The sequence below is a fragment of the Gossypium arboreum genome, chromosome 8, assembly GCF_025698485.1.
Source record: "Gossypium arboreum isolate Shixiya-1 chromosome 8, ASM2569848v2, whole genome shotgun sequence".
NCBI classification, from domain to species: domain Eukaryota; kingdom Viridiplantae; phylum Streptophyta; class Magnoliopsida; order Malvales; family Malvaceae; genus Gossypium; species Gossypium arboreum.
Window position 1 is genome coordinate 24,964,259 of NC_069077.1, and position 21,957 is coordinate 24,986,215.

The window sequence follows — 21,957 nt, forward strand, 5'->3', positions numbered from 1 at the left end:
CATGAGTTATGAACTTAATGTATGATGAGTACTTGGTAAGAATGCACATGAAAGAGTTATGTTTATGTGATATTGATAATTGTGAGATTAATGATCTACAATTATGATAAATGATGCATGAATGATTTAATAATGAATATGTGTAGGCTTGAGAGCCTAATTGAGTTGTGGTACAACACGGTCCATTTATATAAATTGTAATACATTGGACATGAGAAAAAGGAAAGGCAAGCATAATTGTTGATTAAAGTCATTTTGAAAACATACAGAGATATGAGCTATAGATTGTTAAGCTATGTGTGGAAACCATGCCTACTTGTAATGATGTATGTGTTGTTAAGAAAGTTGAAATAACTTCTTAAATAATGTGACATGTTATAATGGGGAATTATGGATGTTAGGCTAATGTTAAGATACGTAGATAATGCCTACAAATTAATAGAGCAAGCATCAAGAATGATTAAGAGAAAATCTCAAGATTCAATATAAATTGTAACCATAATGTTCTTATAGATGGTTAAAGTGATTAAATGTTAATAGTTAATCATTATTTGCATATAAACTTACTAAGCTTTAAAGCTTACTCCCTTTCTTTTCTCACCTCTTATAGGTTTGTTTAGCTAGCTCGGGTTGGAGATCACTGAAAATGCTGTCACACTATCAAGCTACCATTTGGGGGTATAAGTATCCATGTACTTAAGTTTATGGCATGTATAGGAACTATGTCTTTTGATATTTAAGTCTTTGCTAATGTGACCAAATGTGTTGGCCTATAATGATTTTTAGTTCAACTTGTAAATATCCATGAGATGTGGCTTATGGTGATCATTGTGTTGTAAATTTAATTATATGTGTATGCATGTGCTATTGTCTTGGATGTGGTTTGTAGCCATGAGAGTTGGCTAAGGTTGATCATGAGTTTATTCCTATGCTAATGCTTTGTGGATGTGAAGTTAACAAGTTATTAATGAACTAAGTGTGATGTTTAAGCATGATAAGTAAAGATACAGACATGACATGTTATGGGTTGAATATGTTTAATATGATTGCATTTATAAGCCTAAAACTGTGCCATGTGATGTTGTGTAAATGTGAGTAAGTGAGGGTGGCAAAATGACTTGAAAAATAGCCTTGTATTTGTCCACACGGGTAGACACATGGGCGTGTGTCTAGGCTGTGAGTCCCATAGACGTGTAGTCCGGTCGTGTGTCCCATGCATATTGTATTTTAGCTTTGAATTGGTCACACAGGCTAAGACATGGCCGTGTGTCTCCTTGGGACATGAGCGTGTGCCCTGGCCGTGTGAAGTCTGCACTTAATTTTAAAAATTTAATTCGTCACACGGCCTAAGGACACGGGCGTGTGCCTTGGCCGTGTGCCTCTAATTTGTTGATGACGCTATAAACAGAGAGCTCCACAAGCAAGGGACAAGGGCGTGTCCCAAGCCACACAGGCGTGTGAAAGCACACGACCTACCCACATGGGCGTGTGGCCCTGTTTCATGATGAAAATTTTTTAAGTTTTCCAAAAGATTGCAAAGTTCTCAGTTTAGTCCCGAACCACTCCCAAAGTGTGTTTTGGGCCTCGTAGGCCCGTAATAGGGACAACAAGTATATGTTTGATGTTTTTAGTTTGAACAAAATTTTATGGCCCGATTTTGTATGATTGTGTATGTTAAGCTCGGTAATGCCTCGTACCCTGTCCCGGTGTCAGATTACGGGTAAGGGGTGTTATAGTGTACACCTGAGAAATAGGACTTGTGACTATGGGACATTTGACGCACTTTGTTATCCATGCGCTCATGCAATTGTAGCTTGTCAGAATCTCCGTTTGGATCCTATGAGCTATGTCGACGAAGTGTACAAAATAGAATATATGTAACGTGTGGAGACACATATTCCCACCTGTCCGATATGAACGTAAGTGGCCGTCTGTATCGCTTGCTCCGTTTAAGTTGTTACCGAATAGAGAATTATGTCGCAAACCAAAAGGTCGACCTTGCTCGAGTAGAATACATGATAATATGAATATCCGGGAAAGAACGAATCAACAGAAGTTGTGCAGATAGTGTAGGAACCCAGGTCATACAATTCGAACATGTCCAAATCAAAATAGTTGATAATTGCTTAAATGAAACTATGTTGCATTATTTCTATTCTTTTATTCAAAAGAGCTTCTATTTTATTAAATAGGACAAAATATAAAATAATTAACTATTAAAATATTCAAAACAACTTTTATTTTATTAAATAAAATAATATAAAAATAGTTTGTACAAATATATTAAAAAATCAATGCATGTGCCGGTCGAAATTAGTGCCACATGGGGGTGGTTGATGGTTACACGCCGGATTCCTTCTTGATTCAGCTTCTGGCGGGGGTTGTGGTTGCTCCGGTGGGGGTTGTGGTTGTTCTGGTTGTAGATGTTGCGAGGATGACCCACCTTGATAGAACAAAGAATGCGGAGGTGTTTGCATTACCCACGGCGGAGGTGTTTGAATCCCATAAGGCGATGGAGATTGGAAATAAGATGAGTTCCCCGACGGTGCCTCGTGCGATCCCTCCTGCAACGATGGCCTATATATCGTCTATTGAGTCAGAGTCATCGGGAAAGGAGATACACTGGGCCATGCATTCCAACCTAGCATAGGATTGGAAAAAGGAAACATATAAGAGTTAGGATATATATAAGGGCCAGGATACGCACTTGGCATAATCTGAAGGGGCTGTGGTGTGGGCGTCGTCGCTTGAGGTGTTGGGCCCGGTGATTGTGTAGACACTGTTGATGGGTCCACCCCGTCATCCATTCTCCTTGAATTTAAAAGGTCTTATCGTTCCCTTTCGACACGGATTTACCGATGCCTCTGCTCTTTCGAGAGTAAATATTGCTTGCCATAGATCCTAAACCATAGCATGTAATCCGACGCACATGTTAACTCTGGAACGATGATCGGTTCGCGAGTAGGTATATGATCATACTGATTTTCCCATATTTCGATATATTCCGAGAAGAATGGTGACCAATGCGTATTCGTTTGCAGTAAGTTGATTTTGTGCTCATCATCGAGTGTCTCAGGTGTCATGGGAATCGGTTGTTGGAATCCAAATTGTCGCAACACTCTATCCGTCTGGTGCATTTTGATAGTAGCATAGTTGATCAATGAGACCTTAACATGCCAAATATTTGGATTTTGAAAGAATTCATCTAGAATTACTGCCCGAATTGCCAGATCCTCGTATGGTGTCCATTGAAACTATATGAACGTGATAAAAATATTAGTTATATACATAATACTAAATACTAAATACTAAATACTAAATATTAAATACAAAACGACTATGTTAAGTATATATATTTCATTTAATACTTACATGTGCTTCCGACCGTTGGTCTAATAGAAGCCGTATATCTTCAAGAGTGGTAGGTATTCCAATATAACTCGCTGAATGGTTCTACCTAATTAAATAAATTTTTAGCATAAAATTATATTTTAAATTTATGTAATCATTGTAAAATCTAATATAAATTTTACCTCATTATGAGTGAGAATGTACATGGGTGGTTCACTCGAGGGCATAAAAATGAAAAGCGAAACTGAGCCTATGATTGTTGTAGTGATAGGCAACCTCTAATTTTGGCTTTATTTGGTTTTGTCGCCCCGCACATCTTCCAGTACAATGTTTCCAACACGGCAGACCCCCAACTAAGTTCACCAACTGCTCTAAAATCAATGAGTTTCAGCAGCCACCTCAGATGTACAAGGTTTCGTGACAAGTCCAGCTTCAGATAACCTCCAATGATCTCAAGGATGTATGCCCAAGCATATCGTATTCTTTCTACTTCAGTCGAATCATCCCCCAGCTTCGGGAATGTGTCTCATAACCAGCCCATCTCGACCTGACTTCTGTAAATATTATCCGGAATCGTACCCAAAAGATTATAGCATATGGCTCCCTAGTTAGCAAATTGAGTGGACTCGGTGAATACGACCCATCCACCGGCAATCGTAATTGTAACTACACGTCCTCCAAAGTGATGGTACACTCCCTGCATGGAAGATGGAATATGTGCATCTTGGGTCTCCACCTCTCTGTGAACGCGCTAATGAGTTTCAAGTCCAACTTGTACCCCTAGTCTATATTGGCCATGTGCCAAAAACTCGCTTCCTTCAAGTACCAGACATATTACGAATGTAACATTGTAACACCTGATCTACAGATTGTTATAAAAAATTATAAAATAAAAATTAATTAATATTGCATAAATGAAAAAAAAATATTAAATAATATTCAAAAATTGAAATTAACCCTTACCATTTTTATTTGTTCGACAGAGATATGTTTATGATCAAGACGGATTAATTTCCCGGTCATTGCTAACACGATCAAATATCTTAGAAATGATAAAAAAATACTAATTTAAAAAAAATTAAAGGAAATAGTTAATTAAAGAGAGCTTTGAGAAACTTAGAGAGAAATTTGATAGCTTTTTTGACAATTTTCAAAGAAATATTTGTGTGAAAAAAATACGAGGGGGTTTATAGTGTTTTTTTTTTATCGTTAGACCCTCAACAATAAAAAATTTAAATGATCGTTGAGGGTAAAAAATACGCTAAAAAACGTCCTTAGAGAAACGCTTTTACCATATTAATAAATGCGTCTATGTCAATATATTTTTTGTTGATACGACAAAAACACTTTTTTTAAAGACGCTTTTTAATATTTTTGTCCAGTCTGATAAATAATAAATAAAGGCACCATTTCCAAATAAAGTTGGAAATGGGACTTTCTTAGTAAAATGGTAAAAAATTTGAGGCTTTTTACTGAAAAAAAGAATAAGAAAAAAATAGTGAGGTTACAGTCATTCTACACTGAAGTCGAGATAGAGAGATATGGCAAACCCCTCTTCCAAAGCTACAGTTCCTGTTCCCCGGAAGCTCCAAACGTCATCATCTTCACCTGGTGGGGCTGCTACCTCCACCAAATCCGATGACGGAGCTAACCCCTACGAGCCTCGAGTTATGGGTTTCTTTAAAAGGGTAGGAATGCACGATCCCAATGTAGAAAACTACAGTTCCAGAGACTTCTACTCCAATCTATTATGCAACACCCTCAAGACCCACACTGTCCGACGTGGCCACGTCACCTGCTTGGCCACCGTCACACCCGCTGTCGCCGTAATTCTTTGTTTTGAACTTGTTATCGTTTTTATCTGAATTATTATAACAACTATTCCTCTCAGTTTGTTTTGGGTTGCAGAATTATTTTGGTGGGTTACATGGAGGGGCCGTTGCGGCGATAGCGGAAAGGGTGGCGATTGCGACGAGTAGGACGGTGGTCGGTGTGGATAAGGAAATTTTCCTTGTTGATTTGGGGATATCTTATCTCTCTGCTGCTCCGAAAGATGTGAGCTCTTTTGGATTTTTGATATCTCATTTTTGGTTAAATCCCAAATTATAGTATAGTATTGATTCAAATTTCAGATTTTGTCTCAGTTTTGAACCTGTTTCTTTTTCCCTTTTTAGTTATGTTGAGAAAGATTTGGCTGGAAAAGATAGGATTATATGCATGGAATCATAGGGAGATTGCAACTTGCAACCGTGACCTTGCTCAATTTTCATAACATTGTTAATATTCTCCTCCTAATTCTCTAGTGATGACCAAAGTCGTTCTAGAATGTCTTTAAGAGAACGTTGATTTTTTTTTGAACCTCTGGTATCTATTGGATTTCAATTAAATTTGGAGTCAAAAGTGGAATTGATATAGGTTGCTTTTGTCAAATTGCTTTGCATGATCCTCCCTTGTCCTCTCATTTAAACATTATGCCTTAGGTAAATTCTACCTTTGATATAGGTTAGACTCTAAATTGGTTTGTAACTTCCAAAACTCTAATTCTAGTTTGGACGTTAGATACCAGTTTAGATAACATGAAACATATTGATCCAATTTTATACACGTGTATATCTACTACATTTAAACCTTGGATTTGACAATGTTTAAAAAGAGACATGTTAGAGCCAAGCAGTCTATGAGATAGGTATAGACGTGCTTAATGCGTTTTGAATATACTCCGTCTAACATCGGAATTGATGGCTACCTGATTGATACTTGGAGGAGGAGACTTTTAGTGTAATTAATACGTCTCAGAAAATAACTAGCTTTGTATGATCTAGTCTTGTTCTTTTGCATGCTTGATTACAGTCTTCCTTGGGATGTACGTAAACCACTATTCAATATGCAGGCAGAGCTGATTGTTGATGGAGCTGTAGTGAAAAGTGGAAGGAATATAACTGCAGTTTCTATTGAATTCAAGATGAAGAAAACTGGGAAACTGCTCTTTACTTCTCGTGCTACCTTCCATAATTCACCCCTTGCCAAGTTATGAAATTCCCAAAACAATATTATGCCCTTATTATCTCAATTTCCAACTCATTTTTCTCAATAAAAATGTGAAGTAGACAAAGTGATCCTAGGATTCCATGAGATCATTCTTGTGCTTATAAATGTAATGTTTTATCTTCAAATCAACACAACTCTTTTGCCACTAAACCGGCGTTTATTTAATGTAACGAAGTAATTTATTATTGATATAGTTCATAAATTAGCTACAGTGAAAAAAATCACCGGAAAACAAAACGTGGATTACATGGACACTTTGCATCTCTGTAGTAGTAGGAAAATTATACAATGTAATAAGTTCTAAATCTTCTGTTTTGAAAATTTAGGCTTTTGAATCATGAATGCTAATAATAAACTACTAGATGTGGCAGCCAAAGCCCGTACAAATGAGAAAAAGAACTCAAAAACCTATTTGGCAAAGCAGTTCTTCTATATCTCATCACCAGCGTATCCATTTATAGGGAATATGGGTATCCTGTGGGTGCTTGGCTTGATAGGTGGTGTGGCAACTAAGCATCCAAAACCAATTTACAGTTTGACTATAGATGCTGGTCTCATATGATCTTATGTCCTTGCGTGTTCCGGAATAAGACGTTGACGTAGTTCGGGAGATGCACCAGCCAATTCTGCAGTTGAAATGTGTAATTTGAGAAGTCAGAACAGGTATAAAATGCAAAAACAATTAACCTACCTAGCTTACCTTGAGCCGTGAAATCGAATAGAGGAGGTAGAGCTCGCCCATTAGGCAAACATGCAGTGGGGTCTCTCAAATCATCAAAGAAAGGGTGTGCACAAGCCTCAATCTGAAAACCAGGAAGTGAAGATGGAGGTAAGAGTTTGCAAAAGAACATGAAACTATTTTAATCCGTTACGACTGCATGAAACTATTTTAATCCGTTACGACGGCTTGCAGTTGGTTGCTACCATTCGAAATAGAGTGCTTAAGCTACAACTTGGTCATAAAGGTGGGTTGGGGGATAACCACACAACTGTTGTTCCCTATCAAGATTCAAGTCAATAAACAAAAATGGATATGCAGCTGAAAACAACAATGATACATGATGTGAAATACTTACAGCGGTGCAACGTAAGTTTGGCGAATACTGAAGCAGCCTTGACACAAGATCCAATGCTTCAGGAGGTATTTTCCGGTTAAATATCTAAAAATTGTAACTTGAGTTAGATATCCACTATTATTGCACAACATATATGGATAATTAGAAGACGATCCAATAAGCACACCTTATGCCATGGATGAGCTTTGATCTGAGGGAATTTGAACTCTGTATATTTTGGATTCATACATTTGATTTCTTCCCTAGTGGGAGTTCCCAATTTCTGATATGATAAAGCAAAATGAAGTGAAAAAATTAAAAAGCAGATAAAATGCAAAGTAAAACTACGAGTAACAAAAAAGCCATAGATGTGCACCTTTATGATTTCCACTAGCTGATCAACGCCACTTTCACCAGGAAACAATGGCTGCAAATGGTGTATAACCCAGTATGCTTTAGAAAATAACATCTATCTACTACAAAGTACTAATGCATAGAACAGTTTTCTAGAAGATATGAGTTTAACACACTACAAATGGATGCCTTGGAGAAGAAGACAAAAGGAGGCAGATGGTAGATAGATGAAAGAATAATGTTGTAAAACCTGTTTCGATGAAGGACTTCAGGATGCCAAAGCCCTCTATATCTTACAGAGAAATGACAAGGGCTCAAAAAGTGACTGCATAAAAAGATGGTGCAGAAAGAGATGCAAAGGAGAATATAACAATGTTGAAATGCAGACACATTGTGAATGTCAATGAAACCAGCAGATTTGAAATACATTGAAAGTAGAACCACGCAAGCATTAGATGGAAAATAGAACATAAGTTGACAACAAAGCTACATCTAAAAGGAAATACACATATTTTTAATTCACCTGTCCAAGCAGAAGCTCAGCCATGACACAACCGACAGACCACATGTCAATAGCAGTTGTGTATTCCGTTGCTCCAAATATCAGTTCTGGAGCCCTATAAAATCGTGAGCATATATATGATATGTTGGGTTCACCTGGCATCTGAGGATTGCTGAGTAAGTCTCAAAAGTTTTACAAACCAGAAAAAATGATTTTCAAACTTCCAAAAAGATTAAACATACCAACATCTTCGCACTGCCAAAATCACATATCTTGAGATGGTGAGTCTGGGGATTGACCTGCAAATACATCCAAACATTAGCTCCAATATGCTTTTACCATTTAATAAAACCAATCATTATAAGAACAAAAGCAATGACATGTTGAAGTCAACTATATATCACAGTGAAGAGAAGACGCATTAAATCATGCGTGCACACAAAGAAATCCTTGAACAAGCATTAAGCATTATGACTGACCAGCATTACACCACAGTGTCACGTATTATAGCGCATTCAAGATGAAAAAATTTGTCAAGTCGAGGTGATAGGTAAAATTCTCAAACAAGAAATTGAAGCACTTCTTAATATCAATCACCAGTTCATAACATAAATGCAAAAATGTCTTACCAGTAAATTTTGCGGCTTAATATCACGATGGCATACACCAACCACATGGTGTAAATAATTTAGAGCACGACATATCTACAAAAGAAGAAAAGAGAGAAAGAAAGAGGGAGAGAGAGAGAAAAGCAGTATAGCTTGTCATAATGTGCGCTTAGAATAGCAACACGAAATGGTTAGATCAATAGTTGAACCAGTACAATTTCACAACCCACTATTAATTAGCTAAAGCTACGCAAGGTCAAGGATCACCTGGTATGTATACAGCTGTACATAAAAAAAGGGCATATGGCGATTCATTCTACAATAGTGTTTTGAAACTCGGAAAACTGTTTCAGGTACAAATTCCAGAATAAGGTTAAGATAGAGCTCATTCTTTTCGGTGGTTGAAAAGAAATAGTGCTTCAATTGGACTGTATTAGGATGATCAAGTAGATGCATAATCTGCAGCTCCCTATTCTTGTATCTTTTATCCTGCAGAACCTTCTTTATAGCAACAGGTTCACCTCTCTCCATACATTTAGCCTACATCATAACATAACGTGTTATAACTCAGAGAAATATACTTGATAAATGCAAACACTGAGAGAAAATGGTTATAGACAAGAAGGTGATGACATGTCAATATACTCATACCTGAAAGACGACACCAAATGAACCAGTCCCAACCACACGCTCAGCCATATACGAGATTGTCTGGAGCCAAATAAAAAAAGATGCTTTGTTAAGAATTAATTGCTGCTTAATACAAACATAGTAATCAAATGCAATGGAATACAAGCATGTAAACCAAGTTTCTAACATGACTATGGCTTCAGCAACATTTTTTAGATATAACCTAGAATAAACAACCTAATAGAAAAAAACTTAATTCCCACTCCACCCAGAAGGAAAAAAGCAGTTGGAAATTTTCAAGAAGAAAAAGAATCAAGCAACATTAGTTCACACATAGGCTGCTAAACATATTTCAGATTAGCAGTTAACAATGTGCAACAAAATGTCAACCAAAATCAAATCACCTGTTTTGGATGCCCGCCTCGACCACCAACAACAGTTGTAATTATTTGACCTGCTTCTGTTCCATTTCCATTAATAACATTAGATCCAACATCCTGCGCAATACAAGTTTCAAAGCTATAGGTTTAGAAATAATTAGGGAAGCTAACTTTAGATAGCTTTAAATCATTTCAAATAATCAAATAACATTATGCAGAAGTTGGTCACAAGATTTCTTGAAGAGATAGATTGGTTCCCTGCTAAGGTTCAATTGAAGTCATAAAAAAAGATAGAAAATAGTAATAGCTTCAAATTATATCAAGAGCTTCAAAGCTATTAAGGATGAAAAGACGAATAACTTCTCAAATGGATGGCATTCCAGCATACTTGGTTATAAATTATAAAACAAGTTAGATATGAAGACAAGGTAAAAACGTCAACATACATGTACAGAGACATTTTGAAGACTATAAGACCACAGATCACCTTATCATAATGGCCAGTAGTTTTCTCATCTCTAATTCTCATTTCATGCATTTCATTAGGGAGCTGATCGAGATCTAATTTCTCTGTTATATTACTAGAACTAGAAGCTGCATTGGACGTGCTTGCTGCAGTTTCCGATGAAGTAGAAGCCATATGATGCTCTGGCCCAGAGGTACTCCTATCAGAGATATTTGATTCCCCTGTTGCCTTGAATTCTGCTTCTTGATCAACCTTTGCCCTCTTGGTGAAGCTATCACCACCCTGATGAGACAAGAAAAATTTTCTCAGAAGAATCAAGAAATGGAAAACAAAAGTCGAAAGAAAAACAAGCATCCTCATAGAAAGAGTAGCTTTTTATATTTCTATCTTTAATATTAGCCTCAATGTAACTCTCATATTATGTTTTATTCAGCACATGGAATTTTGTATATACAGTGTAGGAAATTTCCACAAGATTGCATAAATATAACACAAATTGGCAGAGGAAAGTAGCTTAATACATTTACAAATAAATACCCAGTTCAGTCTCAATGTAACCATTTCAAAACAAGACAAAAACAATGAAGCAAAGAGGAAAACAATTACTATATAAATATCCAGCTGTAAAGCGACAAATAGTCACGTACGAAAAAAAACTAGTATTTTTTAATTAAAAAAAAACGCATATTCAACATAGAATAATTAATACCCCAGTTAAATCAAGAAATAATATACAGAAATCAAAAGAATTTTTTTCCCTGTTTAGCTACTCATGAATGAAAAGTTCATATATATACATATATATTCAACGAAGAATCTTAAAAATAAAATAAAAATAATCCGTTATATTTACTTTCTTTCCTTCAAACCATTTTCTTGACAAACAAACGGAGCTTAAAGCCCATCGGGTCCATGAAAAAGAAGCGGGGAAATAGAACTTACGGAATCAGAAATAGAAGAGCGAGAGGAAGCAATGCTCTTGAGACGACGCATCACATTCATGATCTTAGATATTCACCAAAACCAAACCCTAATTTATTGGAATAAAAACTACGAATTATGCCGTCATGAGAAACAAAAGAAAAAAAAAAACACAAATGTAGAAGAGAAGAGAGAAAATCCGCTTTCTCTCTTCTACTTCCACCTTCTTCGATTCTATTACCAGAGAATATGAACCAAAAAATATCCTAACCAAAAAAATTAAAATATTCCTCGATCTCTATTTATTCTTTCCTATGTGTTTCTTAGAAAACACAAATTGAAAGAAAAAAAATTAAAAATAATAAAAATAATAAAAGCCACCATATACGTTTCCTGGTTTGGTGTTTATGGTTGGTCAAAGCCGATCATACCAGCCTCATCTTTTAAACTTAAGTCAAAGGATAAATTTGAACCGTGGATAGTATTATTGTTAGAGATCCAACGATCGGTAATAGAGAAAATTTTGGGTAAATTGACAAAGATTTTGTTTTGTTTTTTTTTTCTTTTTATGGTTTTGATGAGAAATCAAATTCTTTATTTGGAAAGGTCTAAAAAGTGTATTTACGGCGGATATAGGGGACAAATATATCCATCGCCAAATATTCGGCGGAGCTTTGGCCAATCTTTGACCGTTCTTTTGCCGGTAAGTTTAACTTTTCTTTTAACAAATTTCTTTTTATTTTTAAGATTGAGAAGTTTTTCTGGTGAAATATAATATTGAGAAATAAGACTATTTTAGCCTTTCATTTTTAATTAAGGCTTAGGTCTGCAGTGTATGGCCACTATATTTGTCTAGGATGGGGTTGGATCCGAACATTCATGAATATTTGATTTGTTTTTTTGGATTTGAATATTATGAATTTAGATTTTATAATTATTATTTGTAGTTATATAGATAAATATTTTGGGTGTTTATTATTTAAATTTGCATTGTTTATTCAAATAAGGGATTGAGATTCAGATATTTGAATTTACTAGATATAAAATCTTTTGTTCCCAACTGGTCCTTCTCCTACTGAAGAAGATGCTATGTTGAAGAAGGAGCTCACATTTTCGTCCATTGTCTGCACCAAAAGATATTTGCTCTTTGCCAAGAAAAAACTTTATTGAGAATCAAAACATGTATGAAATGAGCTTTGGTGATTGAGGCATTGATGTTATGAAAAGAATTATGTTTGATCTGTTACTTTTGTGAAGCCCTATGGAGGTGGTTTATAAGTTCTATGCCAACCTCCTCATGTCATTCAATGATCCCTCTAGCAAACTCTTCCACAATACCTATGTTTCGAAAGAAAAAGATGATATAGTTTTGACTGTAACACCCTTATACCCAGTTCGACTGCAGAGACCCGATATAAGGCTATTATATTTGGTGTCAAAGCAATTTTGACTAGAAACTATGTAATTTGAACATTTATTATAACTTATTTAACTGAATAATTATTATTAGAAACGTCTGAGGCCATTATTGGTTAATTGTTACGTTTAGAAATAGTTTAAAAATGATTTTTACTCAAAACAGAGGACAAGTATCGATACTTAAACACATGGTATCGATACCTTCTGAAAGATATTTATATCCCTAAACAATATCAATATCAAAATAGCATTTTGAAACTCCAAATTTTCAAAATACCTTGGGCTTCGGTATCGAAATATTACCTTTAAAATTGATGCCAAATATGATATCGATAACGATATCACATTTTTTTTTTGAAAATTATGAGTTTTAAGGCCCAGGTATCGATACCTGTCCCCTTGGTATCGTTACCTTGGGTTATTCTTGATAAAAATCATTTGGAAATTTGCTAAAACCCCTTGCAATACACCAGTTTCATCTCAACGCTTTAAGACCAATTCAAAATGCATTAAAACTACTTAAAACAACTCCAATTCAATCACAATTATCACATTATCAAACCACAATCGTATGCATACATATAGTTTTCAATAATTCATTTCATATAGAACCAAAATAGTTAAATCAAAATACCAAAATAGATAAAGTTTTAAAATTTTGTATTTTAGTTTGTAACACTTGGAACACATTTGGTCTACCTATGTATATGCCATTTTGACCCAAAATATAATACCTACACTTATTCCCTCGGTGATGTGATGACATTAGAACTCACAACCCTAACTTAAGCTCGACAAGTCTAACTGTACTTACGCGTTAAAAATATACGTGTTAAGCCGGTGAAGGCTTAGTAAGCACTACAAGAATAAATGAACATAACATATATTAAAAATGTTACTAAAATACATCATATACTCACACATGGACATCAATATAACATAACATTCATTTCAACAAATTTATTTACCTTAGAATGATTTTTATACTTACCTTGATACCTTAAATATTCATATTACTAGCATTTCACACATTTACCCACAGCAGATTGTTTAGAACAATTCAGGATATACGGATCAAGTACAGGGATGCAACTATATGAATGAGTAAACGGAGAGCACCAAGATGCTATACAGAGAGCACAAATGCACTAAATAGAGAGCACTAACATGCTAGAAAACAGAGAGCGCGCTGAGGATCTTTAATGGCATGCCACTAATATCCTAATAGTTCTAATTCTGTCTACTCGGGTATAAAAGCTAAATTTCATACATTTGTATATTTTACATAAGTATTTCGGAAAAGATTTCACATTTTTCCATATTCTACAATTTAGTCCCCATTTCATAAATCACAAGTATAATGCTTTTTCCATACACTTTAATTTTTCTCAACATAAATATTTAACATTCAACCAAGTATATCATTTTATGTTCTTCATTTATACTTTTTTTAACATATTTCATAATTTCACAATTTAGTCGTTTTATTTAACATAATAATATTTACTTAACTACCCTAGGTAACTAACTTACTAACATACTACAATAAAAATATTTAAAGAAAATAGATTGAAATTCCTTGTAGTACTTACAAAAAAATTGAGATGATATATTTCCTCCTCTTCTCACTCCTTGGTCTTCTATTTTCCTTTTCCTTCAATTTGATCCTCTCCTTTCTTTTCTTTTTATTCAATTTCATAACAAACATTTAACATTTATATGTTAAAAACCACAATCAAGTGACTTTCCTATGATATTTAATATAAATAAACATGTATGACATGATAATTTTTTCATCTCTTACCTTAACTCCTTGAAGACCAAAATCCTAACTCTTGCTTTTTCTCTCCTTTAACATATCTAGGGAGATTCTCTTACGAAACTAAGATGCTCATTAGCATTCTCTATAGGTTTTACTAAAGAAATACCAAAGAAAAAGCAAAGAAAAAGAAAGGTTTTGAGCTTGGTTTGTTCAACAATGGAGGAAGGACACAAATGACATAAAAACAAAGATAGGTAAAAGTAGAAATGAAGGTAAAGGTTGGCTTGGTGAAAAGATGATAACTTTTCATCTTTTCTCCTATTTTCTACACCATTCCACAATAATATCTCATCTTTTTTAATTAAAAAGGTTAAATTGCTAATAAGTCCTCTAGCCATCCATCTTTACACTTTAGCCTTAATCATTATGTCTAAAAATATCTACTTGGCTAATTACCAATTTACCCTTCTTCATCTTTCATAATGCCTAGGATGACATACTTAACTTTTGGTAAAATTTATTCTTAATCCTTCATTCCTTTCTATCACCACTATGTATCTCCTAACTTTTTTATTTTTTCTACTTTGGCTACAATAATTTCTATTCTCTTTCAATTAAGTCAATACTTCTATTTAAAATTTTCCTATCTAAGGAGTATATTCTAATTTCCTATCAGGTCTAAATACTTTTTAATTTAATACTTAAAATTTCTATTTATTCTATTTCAAGAATTTTCAATTAAATCATAACTCGATACCTCTCTATACCCAGCTCCAAGGCATAACGCGGATGTTACATTGACCTTGTACAAATTAGGGAGTTGTTGTTTCATGTCCACTGATATCAAATTGGATGTGTCACACTCTAGTTTTGAGAGTCAGTTCGGTTGGAGAGACTATGCTGGCGAAAACCACCTCATAAGATGTGATTAATTAGTGGAAGCATGTGAGAATGAGTGATGATTAGAGTGAATCCTGAGCAGGATTTGGATTTGAGTTATCTATAAATAGGATAGCCTAATAGAGGAGAGAAGATTCTATTTCATCTTCTCTATTAGACTTTCTTATCATCGAAAAAAACCAGAAGAGTTCTTCATCGTTAACGAAGGTGTTATTTGTGAAGCTTACAAGAGCTTCTGTCTTAAGTTGTCTGTTGGTAAACTCTTACACCTTCCTTTAAGTTTTACCAAATAGTAAGAGCTTGTTGTAAGAAAGGTTCAGTAGGATTTTCTTTGCATACTGGGTAAGAAGGAAACTTCTATCCAGAAACCATTTACATGTCTTCAGATTCATGATAGTTCATAAAGTTTTGGTTTTTTTTTTAATGTTTAAAGAGGTCGTTTTATTGTTTTAGCCAAAGAAATGGGAGAATGTCCTCGTACCAGAAGGAAATAACCCGTGAAGTAGATAAAGCTTTGAGTAAAGAATTCTGGTGAGTTCCTTTGTTCCTTGAGTCTATAAATCTGTATTATTTGATTAACTATTATCACTGTATAGCTAGGTAAGTAGCTTTGTCTTTTGACTTCAGTGTCCGTGTCTAAGGAAATGTGTTTAAAGTGTCAGTGCATGCAAGGGTGTAAACAGTTAAGCAGACCCAGAAATCTGATATAGTCATAATAAAAATACTCCTTTTTTGGTGCACAAGCTCTGTATCCAGAATGGTGTAAGGAGGCAACGGAGGGACGTTGTGTACAATGATAAATAGAAGACATAAGATAAAATGTTTTGCTCTGGTATGACACTTTGGTGCTGTAACACCCATTAACCCTAACTCGTCGCCAGAACAGGGTTACAAGGCATTACCAAAATTAAACACTAATAAATGAACAAAACCGAGTCATAAATCTGTATTTCAATTTTAAATTTCTCAAATTTCATCTTTAAGTCCATAATATGGACCTAGAAGGCCCAAAATAAGTTTAGGAAGTGATCTGGGACTAGACCGGAAACTTTGGAAACTTTTTCTTGATAATAGGGGCACACGCCAGTATGGCCTGGGACATGCCCGTGTGGCCTGCCCGTGGGGCCAGCTTGTGGGCAGATCTGACTTGCTCACATGGTCGTGGAACTAACTTGTGGGCAATTCTGACTTTGCCACACGGCGTGGACACACGCTCATGTGACTTGGCCGTGTGAAAACTTGATTTTTCACCATTTTTAAGTTATTTTCACATATCAAACACACCTAATTCATGCCCAAAACATTGACTTATAAATCTTGATCAAATAACATTCATTTATTCATTTCAAATACTTCTTAAAAGTTACAAATTACCTTACACCCAAAACATAAAATATATTTAAGTGACTAAAACAAAACCTAATACATGCCACATTTCCAAAAGATAGATTCATCACCAGAAATTAAGCTGAGGTTGGGATTGACTCGGATGCTGAACCAAACTTCAACTTTACCGAGCCTACACACGGAAACAAATCGTACGCTGAGTATTGGAAATACTCAGTGGCATTACCATAATTCAAATTATAGTAAATATAAAATATCATAAACTTGCATAGATAATTAATAAATCATACATATAATTCGTACCAAGTTATCATATTTCCATTGTATCATTTTCATTATTTGATTCAATAAATCATCAATAAGATTACCAATTATTCATGAACCTTCAACTATTCATGAACCTTTGGTTCATCTCCCAATCACATATAAATATCTAATTCACATTTGAAATATGAATAATTCATGAACCTTGGTTTTATGCCTTCAATCTCATAGCACAAATTGCATTTCTCATTTCATCTTACAATATCATTTTCTCATTTCATTCTATAATTCAATTTATCAATTTCATTTGATTTTTCTCTTCACATATATTTTCCCTATTAACATAACTCAGACTTTGGAGGATACACGGATCCAACCAAACACACTAGAGTGGCGGCCAATTCCTCATTGGATAGTTCGAAGTAAATAAGTGACGACCAACGTCTCATTGGCTAAACCGAAGCAAAGTGGCGACCAACACCTCATCGAATCTATCCGAAGCAAATGTGACACACCAAGTGTCTCATCGACTCGAGGTTGAAGAATCCCTAAACTTTTCTTATCCTATGGCATGTCAACTATATCCACCCTAGCCCGACTAGTTAATAGGGTATCGGAATCACATACTCATATCACTTTCACTTTCAGTTGATCATAATCATTTGAATTCAAATCAATCGTAATAACAATTCAATCACAAATCATTATACAATTCAATTTCACACATGTATACATTCATCAATCAATTCCAATTCTCATTCAATTCAAATATCACTACTTACCTTAATTTTAATTTTTTTCATGCACATATATTGAAATTAAACATTTAATAATAAATAAATTGAATTAAGGTAATACAAACCGATATTTTCTCTAGCTACTCCTCGATCACTTTTTCCTTTCCCTTCGCATTCAACGTCTCGGTTTCTTTGTTTGCTACGAAAATTAGCATAATTATAATTAATTAATAACACACATATTTTATAGAAAATAATAACTTTCCATGCAACTTTAACCTAAATCCCAAATTTGTCCTAACTATTTTCATCTTCTTTCTTTTTATAATTCATATTATTTCCTTATTCAATTTACATCAAAACTTTAATATAACCATCAAATTTTTATCAATTAAACCCCAAATTTCATCATTAATTCAACATAAACCCTAATTAAAAGTCTATCATCTTTCAATATTTTCACACAAATTCAAAAATATTCAACTTTAGAACTTCAAAAACATCAAAATCACTAAGAAAGTGACTTAATTGACTTACCAATTTAACTTCCAAGCTTCCAAACCTTAATTTCTCCTTTTTCTTTTCTTTTCTTCTTTCTTTCCCCAAATTTTCGTGACTTCTCTGCACCTTCTTTTTTTTTTGTAATAATTCTTTCATTTACTAATTAATAATTAATTATAAAATATCTAATTAATACAATTAAAAATACTACATGTGTATTCATACACACATGTAGACATGTAATAATTCACCACCATACATTTGTACTAATAATTTAAATACACATGTCACTAATTTAGTTTAATTACTAATTTAATCATTTATCCTTTCTCTATTCTATGATTAAGTTTTTATGCTCTACTTAATTTAGTCCTTTCAACTAATTTCTTCTAATTAAAAATAGATTCACCTAATTAAAACTAATTCAACTCACAACTAACTTCATAAATATATATATTTTTATAAAAAATTTACGAACTCATTTTCCTAAGACAGAAGCCCTAAACTCACTTTTCCGGTGCCCTTGAAAATTGGGTCGTTACATTTCTCCCCCCTTAATAAATTTCGTCCTTAAAATTTACCTGAGAATAGATGGGGGTACTGAGCTCTCATGGTTTCTTCCGGTTCCCAAGTCGTTTCTTCCACCTTATGACTTTTCCATAGCACTTTCACTAGAGGAACTCTTTTATTTCTTAAGTATTTTATCCCCTGTGCTAGAATCTCAACTGGTTCTTTTTCATAAGAAAAATCCGGTTTAATCTCAATATCTTCAATGGAAATGACATGAGAAGGATTTGATCTATATCTGCCTAGCATTGAAACATGGAAAACATCATGTATCTTCTGTAATTCCGGAGGTAAAGCTAATCGATAAGCAACTGGTCCAATTCTTTCTACAATTTCATACGACCCAATGTAACGAGGGCTCAATTTACCTTTCTGACCAAATCTCAATACTTTCTTCCATGGAGAAACTTTAAGAAATACTTTATCCCCAACTGAATACTCAATGTCCCATCGTTTCAAATCAATATAGGATTTTTGTTTATCAAATGCAGCTTTTAATCTCTCTTGTATTTTCTTGACTGTCTCTTCTATTTCTAGAATCAATTCTGGTCCAATCACTTTTCTTTCATTCAGTTCGGTCCAACACACAGGTGATCTACATCTTCATCCATACAATACTTCATACGGAGCCATCTAAATACTTGATTGGAAGCTATTATTATACAAAAATTCAACTAAAGGTAAATAATGTTCCCAACCTGATTCAAAATCAATGATGCTAGCCCGAAGCATATCTTCTAATATTTGAATTACCCATTCGGATTGTCCGTCATTCTGTGGATGAAATGCTGTGCTGAAATTAAGTCGTGTGCCTAGTGACTCATGTAACTGCCTCCAAAATCTTGATGTAAATAGAGGATCTCGATCTAAGATTATAGATATTGGAATACCATGCAATCTAACAATTTCCCGAATATATACCTCAGCCAGTTTCTGAAGTGACCAATCGGTTCTCACTGCTACAAAATGCGCTGACTTAGTAAGTCGATCAACTATTACCCAAATAACATTTTTCTTACTCACTGACAACGGTAGGCCCATAAAAAAATCCATAGTGATGCGATCCCATTTCCGCTTAGGAATACTTATCGGCTGAAGTAACCCAGTAGGAACCTGATGTTTCCTTTACTCGCTGACATGTAAGACATTTACCAACATATTCAACTATATCTCTTTTCATTCTATACCACCAATACAAATCTCGTAGATCAAGACACATCTTTGTGCCTCCTGGTGTAAAGCAAATGAACCATCATGTGCCTCTCGGAGTATTAACTCTTTCAATTTAGATTTAGCAAGAACACAAACTCGATCTCAGTACCTTAAGCATCCATGTGCATCAATGCTGAAATTTTCTACCATACCAGTCTGTATCATCTCTCTTTTCTTCAACAATTTGTCATCTTTCAATTGAGCTGATTTAATCTGGTCGAACATCACTGGTTTAACTTTCAATTCAGCTATCAAACTCCTATCATCACAAATACTGAGCCGTGCAAACATTGCTCTCCAATCAATTGCGGCTTTTCTACTCAAAGCGTCAGCCACTACATTAGCTTTTCCTGAATGATAGTCTATGAGACAATAATAATATTTTAAAAGCTCGATCCACCGTCTCTGTCACAAATTCAATTCTTTTTGGGAAAGTAGATATTTCAAACTTTTATGATCCGTATAAATATAGCATTTCTCACCGTATAAGTAGTGTCTCCAAATCTTCAAGGCAAAAATCATTGCTGCTAGCTCCAAATCATGAGTTGGATAGTTACGCTCACGGGGTTTCAACTGACAAGATGCATAAGCTATTACTTTCCCCTTTTGCATCAGTACACAGCCCAAACCACTTAATGAAGCATCACTGTATACGATAAAATCTTTCCCCGACTCTGGTAATGTTAGAACTGGTGCCTCTGTTAACATTTACTTCAACTTTTCAAAACTTTCTTGGCATTGATCATCCCACACAAATGGTACATTCTTTTGTAGCAGCTTGGTCATCGGTAAAGCTATCTTCGAAAATCCATTTACAAATATTTTATAATACCTAGCTAAACCAAGAAAACTACGTACCTCTGATACGTTTTTTGGTGGTTTCCACTATACAATCGCTTTAATCTTTTTTGGATCAACTCGGATTCCATCTACAGATACTACATGACCTAAGAATACAACCTCTGACAACCAAAATTCACATTTGCTGAGCTTTCTATATAATTGTTTTTCTCGTAATATCTGTAGTACAATCCTGAGTTGCTGATCATGCTCTGAATCTAACTTCGAATAAACTAATATATCATCAATAAAAACTACTACAAACTGGTCTAAATACGGTTGAAAGATACGATTCATGAGATCCATAAAAGTAGTTAGAGTATTTGTCAACCCGAATGGCATTACTAAAAACTCATAGTGACTATATCTTGTACGGAAAGCTGTCTTTGGAACGTCGTTTTCTTTTACTTTCAACTGGTAGTAGCCTGATCTTAAGTCAATCTTTGAAAATACAGAAACTACTCTCAACTGATAATACCGGAGCCATCTTTCTTCTTAACAAATAATACCAGAGCTCCCCACGGTGATATGCTCAGTCGAATAAAACCACGGTCTAATAAGTCTTACAACTGTATCTTCAGCTCTTTTAACTCTGTAGGTGACATCCGATACGGAGGTATAAAGATTGGTGCTATGCCCGGATAAACCTCAATAGTGAACTCGACTTCCTTATCTAGCGATAAACCTGATAATTCTTCAGAAAATACATCAGGAAACTCACTAACTGACTGAATTTTACAGCATTGACTTTCAACTGAGTCTGAATTAATAACATATGCCAAATATGCTTATCAACCCTGCTAAAGTAATTTACTAGCCTTTATTGCTGAAACAATTCGTGCTGGCCCACTAGTACGAATACCATTTACTACAACTCGACCTTCATTCTCTGTCTAAATGCTGAATCTCTTTTTATAGCAGTCCAAAATCACTCCATGTTTAGATAACCAATCCATTCCCAGTATTATATCAAAATCCCCAAATGGCATAATCAACAAGTCAACCAGAAAAGTTTTATTCTGTAAATGAGCATCTTGGATAGACCTGGTTCACTAACACTGTTTGCCCCATCAGACTCGACACCTCAATAGAC

General features: G+C 34.7%; 2 protein-coding genes across 5 annotated transcripts; one reads left to right on the forward strand and one right to left on the reverse strand.

Moving 5' to 3' along the window:
• Nucleotides 1–4,795: 4,795 nt before the first annotated feature.
• LOC108470240 (uncharacterized) lies at nucleotides 4,796–7,786 on the forward strand. The gene is made up of 4 exons (XM_017771526.2): nucleotides 4,796–5,177; nucleotides 5,260–5,406; nucleotides 6,242–7,228; nucleotides 7,313–7,786. The coding sequence occupies exons 1-3, from the start codon at nucleotides 4,893–4,895 to the stop codon at nucleotides 6,383–6,385; spliced, it is 576 nt and encodes a 191-aa protein (XP_017627015.1). The 5' UTR covers nucleotides 4,796–4,892; the 3' UTR covers nucleotides 6,386–7,228; nucleotides 7,313–7,786.
• Nucleotides 6,556–12,037, reverse strand: LOC108470239 (shaggy-related protein kinase theta-like). 4 transcript variants are annotated; one of them, XM_053031622.1, is made up of 14 exons: nucleotides 11,697–12,037; nucleotides 11,337–11,424; nucleotides 10,416–10,676; nucleotides 9,953–10,045; nucleotides 9,570–9,629; nucleotides 9,186–9,458; nucleotides 8,940–9,014; nucleotides 8,553–8,609; nucleotides 8,332–8,472; nucleotides 7,831–7,881; nucleotides 7,642–7,737; nucleotides 7,476–7,559; nucleotides 7,100–7,202; nucleotides 6,556–7,025 (listed from the first exon to the last, which is right to left on the reverse strand). In XM_053031622.1, exons 2-14 carry the CDS (start codon nucleotides 11,394–11,396, stop codon nucleotides 6,964–6,966), a joined length of 1,416 nt encoding a protein of 471 aa, XP_052887582.1. In that variant the 5' UTR covers nucleotides 11,397–11,424; nucleotides 11,697–12,037; the 3' UTR covers nucleotides 6,556–6,963. The 4 variants fall into 4 exon arrangements, with proteins under 4 accessions (XP_052887582.1, XP_017627014.1, XP_052887583.1 ...); XM_017771525.2 differs by having other exon boundaries at nucleotides 11,704–12,036; XM_053031623.1 differs by lacking the exons at nucleotides 11,337–11,424; nucleotides 11,697–12,037 and adding an exon at nucleotides 11,248–11,302.
• Nucleotides 12,038–21,957: the final 9,920 nt, after the last annotated feature.

Coding starts and splice junctions, on each gene's coding strand:
- LOC108470239 (XM_053031622.1), bottom strand. CDS start 11,396: ATGAATGTGATGCGTCGTCTCAAGAGCATTGCTTCCTCTCGCTCTTCT. Junction 9,630..9,952: donor GAGGCGGGCATCCAAAACAG/GTGATTTGATTT, acceptor ATTTGGCTCCAG/ACAATCTCGTATATGGCTGA. Junction 7,203..7,475: donor CAAACTTACGTTGCACCGCT/GTAAGTATTTCA, acceptor CCTGGTTTTCAG/ATTGAGGCTTGTGCACACCC.
- LOC108470240 (XM_017771526.2), top strand. CDS start 4,893: ATGGCAAACCCCTCTTCCAAAGCTACAGTTCCTGTTCCCCGGAAGCTC. Junction 5,178..5,259: donor CCGTCACACCCGCTGTCGCC/GTAATTCTTTGT, acceptor TTTGGGTTGCAG/AATTATTTTGGTGGGTTACA. Junction 5,407..6,241: donor TCTCTGCTGCTCCGAAAGAT/GTGAGCTCTTTT, acceptor TTCAATATGCAG/GCAGAGCTGATTGTTGATGG.